General features: G+C 58.5%; 2 protein-coding genes across 2 annotated transcripts; both read right to left on the bottom strand.

Annotated features, from left to right (window-relative positions):
• Positions 1-48: 48 nt before the first annotated feature.
• GP1BA (glycoprotein Ib platelet subunit alpha) lies at positions 49-5,850 on the bottom strand. The gene is made up of 2 exons (XM_086767092.1): positions 3,433-5,850; positions 49-2,680 (listed from the first exon to the last, which is right to left on the bottom strand). Exons 1-2 carry the CDS (start codon positions 3,816-3,818, stop codon positions 421-423), a joined length of 2,646 nt encoding a protein of 881 aa, XP_086623218.1. The 5' UTR covers positions 3,819-5,850; the 3' UTR covers positions 49-420.
• A 116-nt stretch (positions 5,851-5,966) lies between these two features.
• On the bottom strand, positions 5,967-14,256 carry LOC104476655 (butyrophilin subfamily 1 member A1). The gene is made up of 11 exons (XM_086767094.1): positions 13,635-14,256; positions 12,859-12,963; positions 11,994-12,341; positions 11,017-11,298; positions 9,970-10,074; positions 9,609-9,629; positions 8,981-9,001; positions 8,306-8,326; positions 7,855-7,875; positions 7,351-7,383; positions 5,967-6,896 (listed from the first exon to the last, which is right to left on the bottom strand). Exons 2-11 carry the CDS (start codon positions 12,941-12,943, stop codon positions 6,379-6,381), a joined length of 1,455 nt encoding a protein of 484 aa, XP_086623220.1. The 5' UTR covers positions 12,944-12,963; positions 13,635-14,256; the 3' UTR covers positions 5,967-6,378.
• Positions 14,257-14,321: the final 65 nt, after the last annotated feature.

The following is a 14,321-nucleotide window of genomic DNA, read 5'->3' as shown; positions in this document are numbered from 1 at the left end:
TGTCCCACCAGGACCACGGGAGGGCCAAAGAAACGACACCAGCACCCATTGGACATTTGGGCACAGAGAGTATTTATTCTGTGGTTCACAGCCTGGCACTGCGGTGGAAGCGTAGCGCGGCGTCGCGTGCATCGTTTGACCAGAAGCAGCTGGGACACAGGGCCCAAAGCGAGCCCTGCTGTCCCACACTCCCCTCGGAACCCGGCAGTGGCACCCCAAATCATCACTGACCGGGGCAGGACGTCATCTCCCCTGCCACGTACCTGAGCGGTTATTGCAGATGTAGCAGCGAGTGTGCAAGTAACCCAAGGGAAGGAGCTGGCTGGCTTCTCTCTCGGCGAGCAGGTCCTTCCTTGTGAAAAGAAGGGTCCGCGGCATGGAGACGCCTCTCCGCCTCCTTCTCTGACCACACAGAAGCGTTCACAAGGTGCTGCCGGCGTATTTCACCCTGATGGCGCCGATGGCCTCTGCACCCCTGTCCAGGCTGTAAGCAGAAGGGCTCCTCAGGGAGCTGGGCTCTGTGGCCATCAGCTTCCTGGAGAATGGCTGGAACGAGGCGCCCGGACTGCGGTGGACCCACAGCTCCTTTGTGGTGCGGAAGGTGGACCTTGCAGGAGGACCACGCTGGGTCCCCAGGTCTTTAATCGTGCAGTACATGACCTCGGGGCGCAGCTCCACTTCCTTGATGGTGCAGAACGTGTGGCACTGGAGGGGGCTTCTGAAGCTGCTGAGATGCACGGCAGTGCTTCCCGTTGAGTCCCCCTGCCCCAGCAGCGGACACGGGGGGCTTCGCAGGCTCTGCAGGCTCTGGTGCCAGGAGGGCCGTCCCACCAGACACATCCACAGCAGCCCGCCCGCGGCAGCCAGCACGGTCAGGACTAGCAGCACCAAGGAGGCCAGGTAGAGCACCCAGTGCAACAGGCAGCAGTACCGCAGCACCCACCGCCCCCACTGCGGACCCTCCGCGCCTGCCTGCGAGCACAGCACAGGCACGGCCGGGGCAGTACACGGGCAGCGCGGGAGAGGAGCGGGCGGAGGGGAGGGTGCGGGCTGAGTGAAGCTGGCGGTGTCCAGGGGTGCCGGCGGCATTGGAACATGGCTGGAAATCATGGCGGTGGAGACCATGGAGGTGGCTGATGTCAGAGGAGGAGGTGAAGATCCAGCAATGGAAGAGGCCTTCAGCTCCGCAGTAGAAGGCACCGCGGTGGGGGTGGTGGGAAATGCGCTGGTGGACACCACGAGGGTGGTGTAGGCGTTGGTGGTGCTGGTGCCGGGGGTGGTCTGGGGACGGTTGCTGGTGCCGGGAGGTCTGGTGCTCGCAGTAGTTGGCAGCGAGGTGGTGGAGACGAGGGTGGTGGATCTGCGCGGGGTGCTGGTGAGAGCAGCGACGAGGGTGGTGGATCTGTGTGGGGTGCTGCTGGGAGCAGTGACAAGGGCGGTGGCAGTGCCGGGGGTCTGCGCGGCTGTGGTGGTGGGATGGGCTGGCATGGGAGTGGTGGGGCTGGGAGCTCTGGTGCTTGCAGGAACTGCAGGTGAGGTGCTTGGGGCACGGGTGGTGCTGAGGGGTGGTCTTGTGGTAGCGAGGGGCGGCATGGTAACTTTCTCCATCATTTCTTCCTCATCATAATATTCACCGTCCTCATTCTCCTCATCCGCATCGCCCACGCTGCCGCAGTTGGTGGGCTTGAAGTGGATGACGGGCTTCTGCTGATGCTCAGGGGGGCTTTGGCACAGCACCTTCTCTGGGGCAACTTCCACTTTCGTCTTCTCAAGGCCCCGCTCCGGCTGATAGACACTGTCTTGGTTCTCCTGGATCCAGTACTTCAGGTAGCGCAGGCTACAGTCGCAGTGCCAGGGGTTCTCGGTCAGGAAAACGTAGGCGAAGAGGTGCCCTGGGGGGAAGAAGCCGTGGGGCAGGGTCTGCAGGCGGTTCCCAGAGAGCCAGAGGGTCTCCAGCTTTTGCAGGTCCTGCAGCAGCTCCTTGGGGAGCTCGTCCAGGAGGTTGTCGGAGAGGTCCAAGTCCTTGAGGGCCCTCAGCCCTTTGAAGGCCTCCTGGGGCAGCATCCGCAGCCGGTTCCCTCGCAGGTCCAGGTCCTGCAGCTGCTGCACGGTGCAGAAAGCCCTTGGGGCCAGCGTCTCCAGGCTGTTGTGGGCCACGGCCAGGCGGGTGAGCGCGGGCAGGCCCTGCAGCGAGGGCAGAGCCCCCAGCACGTTGCGGGACAGGATCAGCTCCCTCAGGGACGGCAGCGGGGGCCCGGTGCTCAGAGCCACCAGCCCGTTGTCGGCCAGGTCGAGGTCCTGCAGCTGGGTGAGGGGCACGAAGGCGGCGGTGGAGAGGGACTCCAGGCGGTTGCCGCTGAGCAGCAGGATGCCCGTGTCCGCGGGCAGGTCCGAGGGCACGGCCCTGAGAGCCTGCCCCGTGCAGTTCACCTCCAGGAGGTCCTTCACCTTGTTCATCTCCGACGGGCAGCGCTGGCTGGGGTCGGCAGCACCGGCCGGGGGCAGCAGGGCCACGAGGATGAGCAGGAGCAGGGCAGGGGCCTGCATGGCCTGGAGGGGAGACGCCAGAGGCACGGCCGCCGGCGGGGACGCACCTCCACGGCGCCATTCTCCCCATGCAAGCACGAGTCGCATCCCTCTCCTGACTCTCTGGGAGCCCTCTGAGCCCCACGGCTCCTGCCTGGGAGGGTGGGAGGGAGAGATGAGTCCCATACCTATTCCAGCACCCACCCCGCCATCTTGTCCTCGTCGGGCAGCAGCTCAGCAGAGAGACACCATCTCTGCCCTTTCGCTCACCGCATCCTCCAACCCAACTCGTGTGCCTCCTCTGCGGGGTGGCACTGCTGCCCTCACCGCTGCAAAAGCAGTGTCCCCGTGGTGTTCACGTCCCCACACCCAGCCCAGCCCAGAGCAGCCGCGTGCTGGAAGAGGCTCCCTGAATGCGCTCGTCCTCAACACCAGCTTGAGCCTCTGCTAGAGCTGGGTTCATGAGCGGGGAGCATGAATCACAGGATGGTTTGGGTGGGAAGGGACCTGTAAAGCCCACCCAGTCCAACCCCCCTGCAAGGAGCAGGGATATCTCCAACCAGATCAGGTTGCTCAGAGCCCCGGCCAACCTGGCCTGGAATGCTTCTAGGAAGAGGTGCTCCAGCCCTCTCATCATCTGCGTGGCCTCCTCTGGACCCTCTCCAACAGCTCCACATCCTTTTGATGTTGGGGGCTCCAGAGCTGGACGCAGCGCTGCAGGGGGGTCTCACCAGAGCAGAGGGGCCGAATCCCCTCCCTCGACCTGCTGGCCACGCTGCTGGGGGTGCAGCCCAGGATGCTGTTGGCATCGTGAAAAGAGCTTCCCACACACAGACATGGCCACCCCGAATGCATGCCCCCTCCCACCCTCTGCCCCTCCATGGACACTGCTTCCCCAGGACTCACCTGTGGACCCTCCAGCGTTTGCTCTCCCGCCACTTTGCCTCCCTCCTGCCCAAGGGCCGGGCACTGCTCCGGGCGCGGCGGGGCTGCCCGGGCCCCCCTATCAGCACACGCAGCTGTGGGAAGGGAGCTGCGGCTTCCTGAGCGGCCAAACCCATCTCCTGTCCTTCAGCACGGCCCCTGCCACAGTAGCGTCTCCTTGGAAAAGTCTTCACCAGAGACCAGCTCCAGAATTTCTTGCTTCTGGGCAGGAAAGGAGGGAGGGTTGCCCCCAAGCCGCACCTCTTTACAACCCGGGAAGAAGGTCCCTGGCACAAACGTCTGCCCCCTCCTCTTCCCCAAGGCAGCTCTGTCTCATTGCACCCTGGGCTTCGATCCTTGAGGAACATCAACCTGGGGACCGCAGCCCGGTTGGCCCACCAACGAGAAGCAGGTTCCGCACGTTACCTCCGCCGGTCGTCTGTGGTGTAGATGGGGGATCCTTTCTTCCTGGCTTGCCCAGGAGAAATGGAGATGGGTCTTCTGGAGAGCTGCAAGGCAGCTTGTGGGAGAAGCCGCAGCACAGAGCAGTCAGGGAGATTAGAGGCAGAGGAAGGAACGCGGTTTTGCAGTTCTTCCTGCTGTCCGTTCCCGCAGCCGAGCTGTCTCCACTTCCCTGGCCCATGGGTCACTGCAGAGCATCTCGGACTGCAGAGCCAGAGGGTCACCCAAAAGCTGCAAGGGAAGATGCTACACCAGAGGAAAGGTATTCACCTGGCCAGGAGGACCGAGCGGACGAGGCCCGCTATAGACAGATAGGAGCAACCTCACGGTCACAAGTCTGGTCCTCGTGGGGGACTTCAGCCACCCCGACGTCTGTTGGAGAGACAACACGGCAGGGCACAGCAGTCCAGGAGGTTCCTGGAATGCGTGGATGACAGCTTCCTCCTGTAAGTGACAGAGGAGCCAACGCGGAGGGTGCCATGCTGGACCTTGTGCTCACCAACGGGGAGGGGCTGGTGGGGAACGTGGAGCTCAAGGGCAGCCTTGGCTGCCGTGACCGTGAGATGGTGGAGTTCAAGATCCTCAGGGCAGCAAGGAGGGAGTGCAGCAGGCTCTCTGCCCTGGACTTCAGGAAGGCAGACTTGGGCCTCTTCAGGGATCTGCTGGGTACAGTGCCGTGGGATGCGGCCCTGGAGGGATGAGGGGCCCAGGAAAGCTGGTTGGTATTCAAGGAGCACCTCCTCCAAGCTCGGCAGCGATGTGTCCCAACAAAGAGGAAGGCAGGCAAAAGTACCAGGAAGCCTGTGCGGATGAACAAAGAGCTCCGGCCCAACATCCTTGTCTCTAAACTGGAGACACAGGGATTTCACAAACGGACCACTCGGTGGATGAGGAACTGGCTGGATGGCTGCACTCAGAGAGTGGTGGTCAACAGCTCGATGTCCAGGTGGAGACCGGTGACGAGTGGCATTGTCAGCCATCCTGCTAGCTAAGATGCTTTGGCCCCATGTTTGCAGCCCAGTCTTACACTTCTGTCCTAGCTTCACCTTTGTGTCCAGCTCATCAGCTTCATCCCTGCTCCAGAGCCTGATCCCACACCCTGGGGGTTGATCTCCCACGAGGGTGTTGCCCCAACCTTGATTTCCCCCACAGACAGTTTCGAGTGGGTGTTTGGAGGGAACGAGGTGATCTGGGCTGGTTCCCACTTCCTTGAGCACCTCACCGTCACTGTACGTGGTCTGGGAAATGGGAAGGAGATCACGAGGCGATGGTGCCCGAAGGTCACAAAAACGCAGAACTGCGTGGCCCCAGCTTGAGGAGCACGGTGTTCGTTCCTCAGCGCAGGAGGCTGGGTCTGTACATTCACCTTCTCACCAGCCTTCTTCATGGCTGCTGATGCCCAAGTGCTCCCCGAAGCCCTGGCAGCAGGGCCCACCCCCATGCTGCCCATCCCTGTAGACTGTTCACAGGGGTCTTTGGAGCACCCCATCACTGGGCCCTTCCACAAGCCCCTCGGCTACCACAGGCCCTACATCTACACCAGCCCTACATGACCTGGCACCTGCTGCACCGTACGGGCTCGTGCACGGCAAGGGACAAAGCGGAGACAGGACCACCATGGGAGCATCCTCCATGGCGGGAGGATGGAGCTGCCCTAGGCTGAGTGTGAGCAGACCCACCCTGGCACACACGCAGGGCGTCCTCTTCCGTTCCTGAGGAGCCCGTGAGCTCAGCAGCAATGCTGAAGCCTTCCCTTCAAGAGGGCGTGCTTTCTGGAGAGCAGCTGAAGGGAGGATCTGGTGCGAGAGCGTGCCTGGCCTCAGGGGAAGCACATCCCTCTGTCCTCCCCTCGCAGGTGGCAGCTTCCACTAGAGATCTGGAAAACATGCCTCGGCATGAGGTGCCCTTCCTCACACACATCTTTGGTTTCTCCAGCTCCATTTCAGCCCACGTGGGACATTCTGCGCCTGCTCCAGGCTCCTGGGCACTGTGAGCAAAAGCAGCTCCCGGGCTAAAAGGAGGTGGAGACACATTTGGTGCTGACACACAGGCAGACAAACCCTGCTGCAGTGACTTTATTCCGCACGTTTATAAACGGGGAAGATGGGAAGATGATCTCCGTTGTGGGAGTTGGCTTTGTAGGGGAAGTTTTGTTCAACAGGTAGAGGGTGAGGATGAACGGCAACAGTCACGGGTGGCATCAGGGGAAACCCTGAGGAGACACGAAGGGTTAATCCTTCCCCCTGAGAGAGGTGCAGCACCCAGAGAGGTAACGAGTTCTCCACCCTTGGAGATGCCACACAACTCCGCTGACCGAGGTCCAAGGAGACCTCAGCTTTGAGGTGAGCCCTGCTGTGAGCAGAGCTGCAACAGAAACCTCCACAAGTTCCTTCCAACTGAAATCCTCCTGCAAGTCTGAACTCCTGAGGTCACCTAGAAAAGCCTTCTCTTGCTCCCTCCTCTTCATCAGGGCCACATTCTGAGCAACGTCCCAGGACCCAGCCAGACCCAAGGGTGGACTCTTCTCCCCTCGAATGACGCCAGTGTAAACGTGAAGATGGGAATCTCCTCGTCAACACTGAAAAACGTCACACGTCCCTCTTCATAATCCAGAGAGACCCGGATCCGCCTGGGGGTCTGGATTTCAGGAAGGAGAGTGCGATTCGGGGACGTGAGGGCTTGGAATTGCCCTGCCCATTTCCCCACCGCCCAGATGCCCTCCTCCGGTTTAAACTCGATCTCGCCCTTCCTTGTCACGTCTTCTCGAGAGACCCCCACAGTCCATCCTCCTCCATCCTCCGCCTCCACCTCCCAGTAGTATCTCCCCGAGGTGAAGCCCTCGCGGCCCAGCACGCAGCGCCAGGGGTTGAATCTCTCCGGGATGTCGGGGATGTCCTGCCGCGTGTCCTCTCGCTTCACGCTCTTGCGGTCGTCGGAGAGGACGAGGTCACAGTGGGCCGTGTCTGGATCCAGAACCACCTCCACTGCAGGAGAGAGGGAGCCAGCACCTCAGAGCTCGCCCTGGAGCTTTGCTGGCCTGCATAAGGAGGAAGGAGAAGGGCACAAGCGGTAGCTGGGCGGCTGCAGGATGGGAAGCTGCGTGAGGTAATTTTCTGCAAGGAGCAGAAAATGAGGCACAGAGATGTCACCGCGCAGAGAGGGAAGAGCGTGGCCAGCAGAACACCAGGCTGAAGAATCCCCGTGTCTCTGAAACGCGGCCAGCACCGCTCGCTGAGGACCAGGGCTCTCCAGATTGGCCTGAAACAGGGGCGTGCACCAAACGACCGCGGGGTCTGGGTGTTACACCTCCTCCCATGCAGCCAGGGTTGGCAGAAGCATCCCCCGTCCCACCGGCGTCGCTGTGGGAGGGGAGCTACCAGGCAGGGAGATGAAAGCAGGTAAGATGATGCAGCACCCAAAAGACCAAACTGTAATTACCTTTCTCTATTGGCACGGCGTATCTTCTCCATGCTTTAAAAAAAAACAAAACAAAACAAAAAAACACTGCAAATTTTCTGAATTGCTGCTGTGTTGTGTAAGCCATCTCACAGCACATAGCTCCCAAACTCCCATGTCCAGCTACGTGAACAAGCTCCGTCCTTTTCCCACACCCACCGTCACTCTGCCTGTCCGGATTCAGACGTATTGATGGTCGCCTTGTACTTTCTTTGAAAACTGGAAAGACCTGGAAAGCCCACCCAGCCCAACCCCCCTGCCAGGAGCAGGGACATCTCCAACCAGATCAGGTTGCTCAGAGCCCCGGCCAACCTGGCCTGGAACGTTTCCAGGGATGGGGCATCCACCACCTCTCTGGGCAACCTGGGCCAGTGCTCCACCACCCTCAGCGTAAAAAATTTCTTCCTAATATCTGATCTGAATCTCCCTCCCTCTATTCTGAAACCCAAAGAAGATCTCCCATGTAGGAGGGAGAAGGACACTCACCAAGTTCTTCAGCTTGCTTCTCTGAAAAAGAGGATAAATGAGCACAGACGGGTTGTGGGATATTGATTTGGATATAAACCTCTCCCATAGCCGCCCGCAGACGCAGGAGGGTGGGTTTCTGCCAATGCAGAGCCTTGTCGCACACCCAGCCCCGGGGCTTTGCAGGTTGTCTTGCTCAAATCTGGGGCAGGAGAAGGTCCCCGGGGGCCCCTCCCTGACAAGGGGACCTGTCACAGGGCGCTCCCGCCCCACCCGTGCCACCGCGGCATCATCACCTTTAATTTCCCAGTTCTCAAATTCACTCTCTCTTTTTCCTTCCATCCCTCCACCACTTTTTGGTTCCCTTCACGCTTTAAAAGTGAGAACGAAAGAAAAAACCCCAACAAACCAACCCACCGCCCTACACAGACCGTGTAAGAAGTCCCTTTGCGAGGAAGGGAAGCGGACTCACCGATCTCCGCGTCGCGGTCCCCTGAGCAACAAACAGAAACAGGCAGGAGTCAGCACCCGGCACCCGTGCATCCCCCCGGGACGCCAGCCACGGGACCGCGGAACTGCGGCGAGCGCTGATTTATACTCAGATTGGGAGGATTTATGCTCTGATTGCACGGATTTATGCTCCGATTGCGAGGATGCCCGTGACTCCCCAGTGAGCTGACCCGGATTTACTTTCCCCGTCGATCTGCATTGGCATCGATTTAATGAGCGCCCAGTTTTATATTCGTATAGAATATCCCATGGCGATTCCATGAGCCGCAAGCAAACAAAAATACAGGCCGTCTGCCGGCGTTTTGGGGTTTTTAAAATGTCTTGGTAATCAAACAATCTTCATTTTATGAGAAAATTCCCAACAGGCCAGGTTTCTCTAGTCCTCCCCCCAAAGCCAATAACTTTTCCCTACAATTTCACTGCTTAAATGAAAACGAGAGTGGAAAAGCACTGGCAGCCTCTCGGGGCAAAAACCCCAGTGACTTTTCAGGGTGAACACTCGCATCATTAGGGCATCGGGGAGGGGGAAGTGAAGCATTTGCCTAAACCCGACATTTGGACGGAACGAGAGGGTGAACGGAACCGCCGGGACGCTTTCCCCGAGGATTTCAGCAGGAAGACGGGGAGCGGGACTTACGCAGCGCTGCCTCCTGCGTGGCTGAAAAGCAAAACCAGAGGAGAGCATCACCACCCGAGCCGGTCCCTTTCTCCCCGATATGCCTGTTGGGGTGGGGGAGGCGGAGATCGCTCGCGGTGGAACAGCTCCAGCCCAGTGGCTCCTCAAGACCTTTCCTCTCGGGACTTTCAGAGACCTCACCCACCCACCCCATGGAGACCCACAGGAGGGTTCCAGCTCCGGGGCAGGTTTGCATCAACACGGGAGGAGCGTGGGGTTTGATTTCACCTTCAGCGCTCCCCTAGCCACCCCAGCCCCACGGTTTTTCAGTGCTCAGACAAAGCTGAGGTCCCTGCAGAAGGAAATGTGCCACCCCAGAGCGTCCTCCGGCTTCGGGAAGAACCTTGCGAGGCCTTTGAAAAGCAAAGGTCACTGCTGGCACAATGTTTGTTCACATTTTTGGGGTTCTGCAATGATTTTCCTTAAAATTACGACATCGTTTCATCATTTCATGATCTCACAAAATAATTTCACAATTTTATGTTGCAGCTAGCTGAATGATCCCCTCCCATCCCTTAAAGACGTGCCCCACAAATTCTTCAGTCTGAGGGAATTCTCCAGTTTCTGGGAAGTGGAAAGTAAAGCTTACCTATTCTTTTCTCCTGCTTCCCTAGGAAGGAAAGAAAAAAAATTGGAATAATTTTAAAACTCATCCCTTCCAAAGAGCACGGCTCAAACCCCAGCAGGAGCGACAAGGCAGGAAGGCGGCGGGGTCTGGAAGCGCCCGTGCGACGCATGCCGCTTCAACAGCCCCGTCCTTCTCTGCTCGCCTTTTTGTGGGAGAAATCACCTTTCTTCTCTTGCCAGAAAGGAAATCCCTGCGTCTTTAACCTCCCTGGCACCGCACGCGCCTCCGAGAGATGGGGCGAGTCTGGGACCATCCCGGTGTTTCCCAAACCTCCCCAGAGGGCTACCCAGCCCCTTCCCCCAACGCCGCGCCAGGGCCGTACCTTTAATTTTAAACAGATAAACAGCGACAACAAGGAGAGCAGCCAGCACAGCCAGGATCACGCCCAGCGCGGTCATCCAGGGACGGGCGTTTTGGAAAAAGGGGTCTGAAAAATAAAACCCCCCGACGGGGTCAGGTCACCCTGCAACGGGAGGTGATGATTTCTGTTTCATATGAGCTCATCTCAAGCAGGTCTGAACCCATCGACGGTGAAAATCAGCCTCTGGCTGAACTCCACAAACCGACAACAAATAATATTTAAAAAAAAAAATCCCTTTTGGGAATTCAGCACTTGTCTGAGGCTGATGACGATTTGTCTGCACACATCGTGGGGCATTTTTCAAGGGAAAATGGATTTCTAACCAAATTATTTCTAGTTAAATCATGCTTTCTTTTGGAAAAAAAAAATTCATTAGGTAACTCAAGATCACAAATGGGTAACACATGCATCACCAGCAACACCCCAGTGCAGAGCAGGACCACCAGTATCATGGGTCCCCCAGGGAAACAATGTCTCCCAAAATCACTCATTCCCAAAGAAAAAGAGGAACAGGACGCAACTGTTGCACGGTCCAGTTCACCACCGCACCTCTGTTCCGGAATATCCCCGCCCCAAATCAATCTCCCCGTAAAAAAGGAGCTTTTCTGTGTGACAAGGAAAAATAAAAATGCACTCAATATGTGCAGATGCTAAATCGAGCCACCACGGTTTATTTCTCACAGCAAACCGGGAGAAGAGATTTTCCCCGCACACGAGATGAGGCCGTGGGCTGGGTTTTCTCCTTTTGTGTTCCGTTCCAGAGCTATGGATGTTGGGATTGAACCCAGGTGTCTGGAGAAACCCCGCTACCACGGGGAAACCCCACGTTTCCCCCTAAACCCGCCCTTCCAGGCAGCCCTGCCAAATTTGGCAGCCTGCTTGTGAAACATGTTCAGCACGCTGACCATGCAGCCCGCACGGCGCAGCTGAGGTTTCCCACCAGCGGCGCCTTCGGAGCGCAGCCGCACCGCAAACACGAGTGGGGCGATGCCCCAGGCCTGGGCTCACCTGCGACGTAGAACGTTGAGCGCTGCTCCGGGCTGCGCGGCGCGTGCCGGACCCAGCAGGAAAGCTCCCGGTTCGCGCCCCGCGTGAGGATGATGCTGCTCTCCGCTGCAAAGAGGCCGCTCGCGTCCTGGGTGACGTTTTCCGAGAGGGCTGGGAGATACCGCCCGCCGGGATCCCGCCACAGCAGCTGGGGCCGCGGGAACCAGCCGGCCGAGTGACAGGCCACCCGGATCCCCCCGTCCTGGTAGCGCTCCAGCGCGATGAGCGGGGCAGAGCCGCTGGCTGCGGGAAAACAGAGACCCCGGTGGAATGCTGGACACTGGGGGAAGAAGGGGGCCCGGCTGTTCCTCTCCCTCACGCAAAGGGATGGACTTCAACAGAGACAAATCCCAGGGTTTTTAAAAGCAAGCGTCACCCGGAGTGAGGACAGACACGCAGAGAAGCCCCCCGACGTTTTGTGCCGTCTTTTTCATGCAACTCAACCCCAGATCTACTCTGGAAGCTACCGCGTCAGCAAAATAACCTGCGGGCCTACGTATTAAAATGTAAAAGCACGAACTAAGATGTTCTTACTTTATTACCCAATGCCAAATTTTTTTCTTACACCTACGTATATGAGGAAAACAATACCAAGAACATGAAATTGTTCATGAAATTGTCCGCAAACACTTTCAGGATATGGTTTAGTAGGTGTGGTGGTGTTGGGTTGACGGTTGGACCTGATGATCTCGGAGGTCTCTTCCAACCGCAAAGGTTTTCTGGCTCTATGGATACTCCTAAAGTAGGCAGCGTATCTCACAAGCTCCCTCCGGATGCTCGGTGGGCAATTCTACCTCTCTGCGATGTTCTCGGTTATTTTTAACTCTGCGACTTAATAAAACCCCGTTTCCAAAGCAACCACTTGAAATTGCTCCTGGGATGAAGAGCGTTGGCTACCAGCAAGGGAATTAGAGGTACCGGGGACACAGACTACACACCTGTCACCTTCAGCTCCACCACGGCCTCGTCGTAATGCGAGTCATGGCGAACGAAGCAGGTGTAATTGCCTCTGTCAGACAGCCGGATGTGGAAAATTTTCAAGTCCACGCTGCCCTGGGCGAGGCCGTTCCTCAGCAGCTCGGTGCGCCCCTGGTACTGAAGCATCTGCTCCCCGAACTGGTCCTGGCCCCCCTTGTAGCGATGCACAAAGGGCGAGAAGTTTTCCCGAAACCAAGTCACCTCCGTATCCCGCGCTCCCTGCGCCGGGGAGAAGCGGCAGGGCAACACCGCGTCCTCGCCCACGGCCACGGCGATGGGGCCGGGGGGTCCGGTCACATTGAGTGGAGCTGGGAGAAACCCCGGAGGAAGAAGAAACAACTGTGAGTTAGCTTTTGAGTGAACTGCTGTGCTGCATCCTTTCGCCAGCGCTGCCTTGAGGAACCTGCTTCAGGTCAGCAATCCAACGGGAAAAAAAGCCCAGAATATTTTTCAAACAGTTTTTGGTGGTGTTGTTTTTTTCCCCTTGTGGAATTGGTTCTGCAAAGGGTCCAGCACAGCCTGGACACAGCCCAGTAAAGCAGTGACCTGCTGGGAATGCGCTGGGAACAGGGAAAGCAGGGAGGGAAACAGCAGCAAACTAAAATCAACCCATCAGCATCACCGCGTCTCCGCCCGGCTCCAGCGAGGGCATGCGAACGCCTGCGCCGAGGCAGCCGGAGGACCAAACCGGGATCCGGCAGGATCAAACCGGGATCTGGCAGGATGGGACACCCTCAGCCGTGGGAGAAGCTGCGCCGGCACCGGGGAGACGTTCCGGCTGGAAGCAACACCGCAGGGATCAGCGAGAAGCGGGAGGATCCCTACCTGACCGCAGCTCATGAACTTGGAAAACTAAACCGCAAACGACAAATGCCGGCAGCCAGCAGCGGAGGCGGAAGGTGGAGAGCATCCTCTTGGCCGGAGCACAACCTGGAGACGGGGCAGGAGAGAGAAAGGGTGAAAGGGAGGAGAAACAGGAGTAAAAAAAAAAAAAAAAAAAAAAGTAATTCACTTTTCAAGGGGTTTGTTGCTGATTGCAGCCTCTTTTTGTAACGGCTAGGGAAGAGCCTCAGATGCCGAAGGCTGAAATAGATTTTCCGTCATCAGCTTGGTGCTTTACATACAAAGCAGCCGGCTGGTATGGAAACACGTAGGAATTTCCCAGGGGGGAACACAGGACGAGCCACATCATCTCCCCTGGTTCCAGGAAATAGTGGCAGTCGCTTTACGATGGAGCCCTTGCTTTTCTTCCTCAGCCCCAAGAAAGAGATGGAAAAGTGCAGGACGAGGAGAAACCCAGACCCAGCGCTTGGAGCCGGGTTGTGTGCCCCCCGCTCTGGGACAGATCTGGGCCTCAGCTGGTGGAGCATCCCCCGCAGCGAGGACAGGAGGGGGTCCCAGAGCAGGGCAAGGAGAACAACCCAAACGCCAGCCCAACACCCAGCCAAGGCGGGGCTGGCCCCACGCTGAACCCCCCAAAACCCTCTTATCGCTCGCTGACTCAGTCCCGGCTGCGTTAACGAGAGGTGAAAACCACAACTGATTTGGGCAGATGGCAGAAAGCGATTTCCATCGGCAGCTTTCCGAGAGACAGCACGTACCTGGGGCCCCGCGCTCCGTCACGGCTCCGGGCTGCGGCAGGAGATGCTCGGCACGTTCGGAGGGGTCACTCTGATCCGAGCCAAGTGTTTCCCCATCTGAGGACACAGCAAAATCTCCCGTCTGCGCCCCAGCCTGCTGCTCATTTCCGCCTGCGCTGCCTCTGCTCAAAAACGAAAGTGGTTGAGCAATTCAGGGTTTCTTTTTGCAATGCTTTTTCCGGAAACGCTCTCCTGACAGTATCCCCAGGTGCGTCCCTGCCACGGACACCCTCCACGCTGCTGACCGCAGCCTCTTCCTGTGGCTGCCCAGGCTCGGGAGTGGCTGGATCTCAGCCGCAGTTCCAGGCAGAGGCAGCGCGGGAACGGGAGCAAAGCCCAGCGCCAGCTGAAAAAATGGCTCAAAAGGAATTCCCACCCCGGCCGAGAGGCAAGGCCGTGGAGGATGGGGCGTTCGGAGAAAGCTGCAGCCCTGGGAGGTGTCACGAAGGCAGCTGCAGCCAGTGCTCAGCCCTCGCGTGCCCAGCTGGCAGCGTGTGTCGTGTGACACAGTCACACGTCTGTGTGACTCCACACGCGTGTCTGTGTCTGTGCCTGGGACCCTGTCTGACCCCCTCACCGGCTGACACGCCGGGAAGTCCCACCACAGCTGCCCACGCACGCTGGCTGCGAGCGGCAGCCTGCACCGTG

This window comes from Chlamydotis macqueenii, chromosome 26 (assembly GCF_036417535.1).
Source record: "Chlamydotis macqueenii isolate bChlMac1 chromosome 26, bChlMac1.mat, whole genome shotgun sequence".
NCBI classification, from domain to species: domain Eukaryota; kingdom Metazoa; phylum Chordata; class Aves; order Otidiformes; family Otididae; genus Chlamydotis; species Chlamydotis macqueenii.
This window is presented reverse-complemented; position numbering and strand designations above follow the sequence as displayed.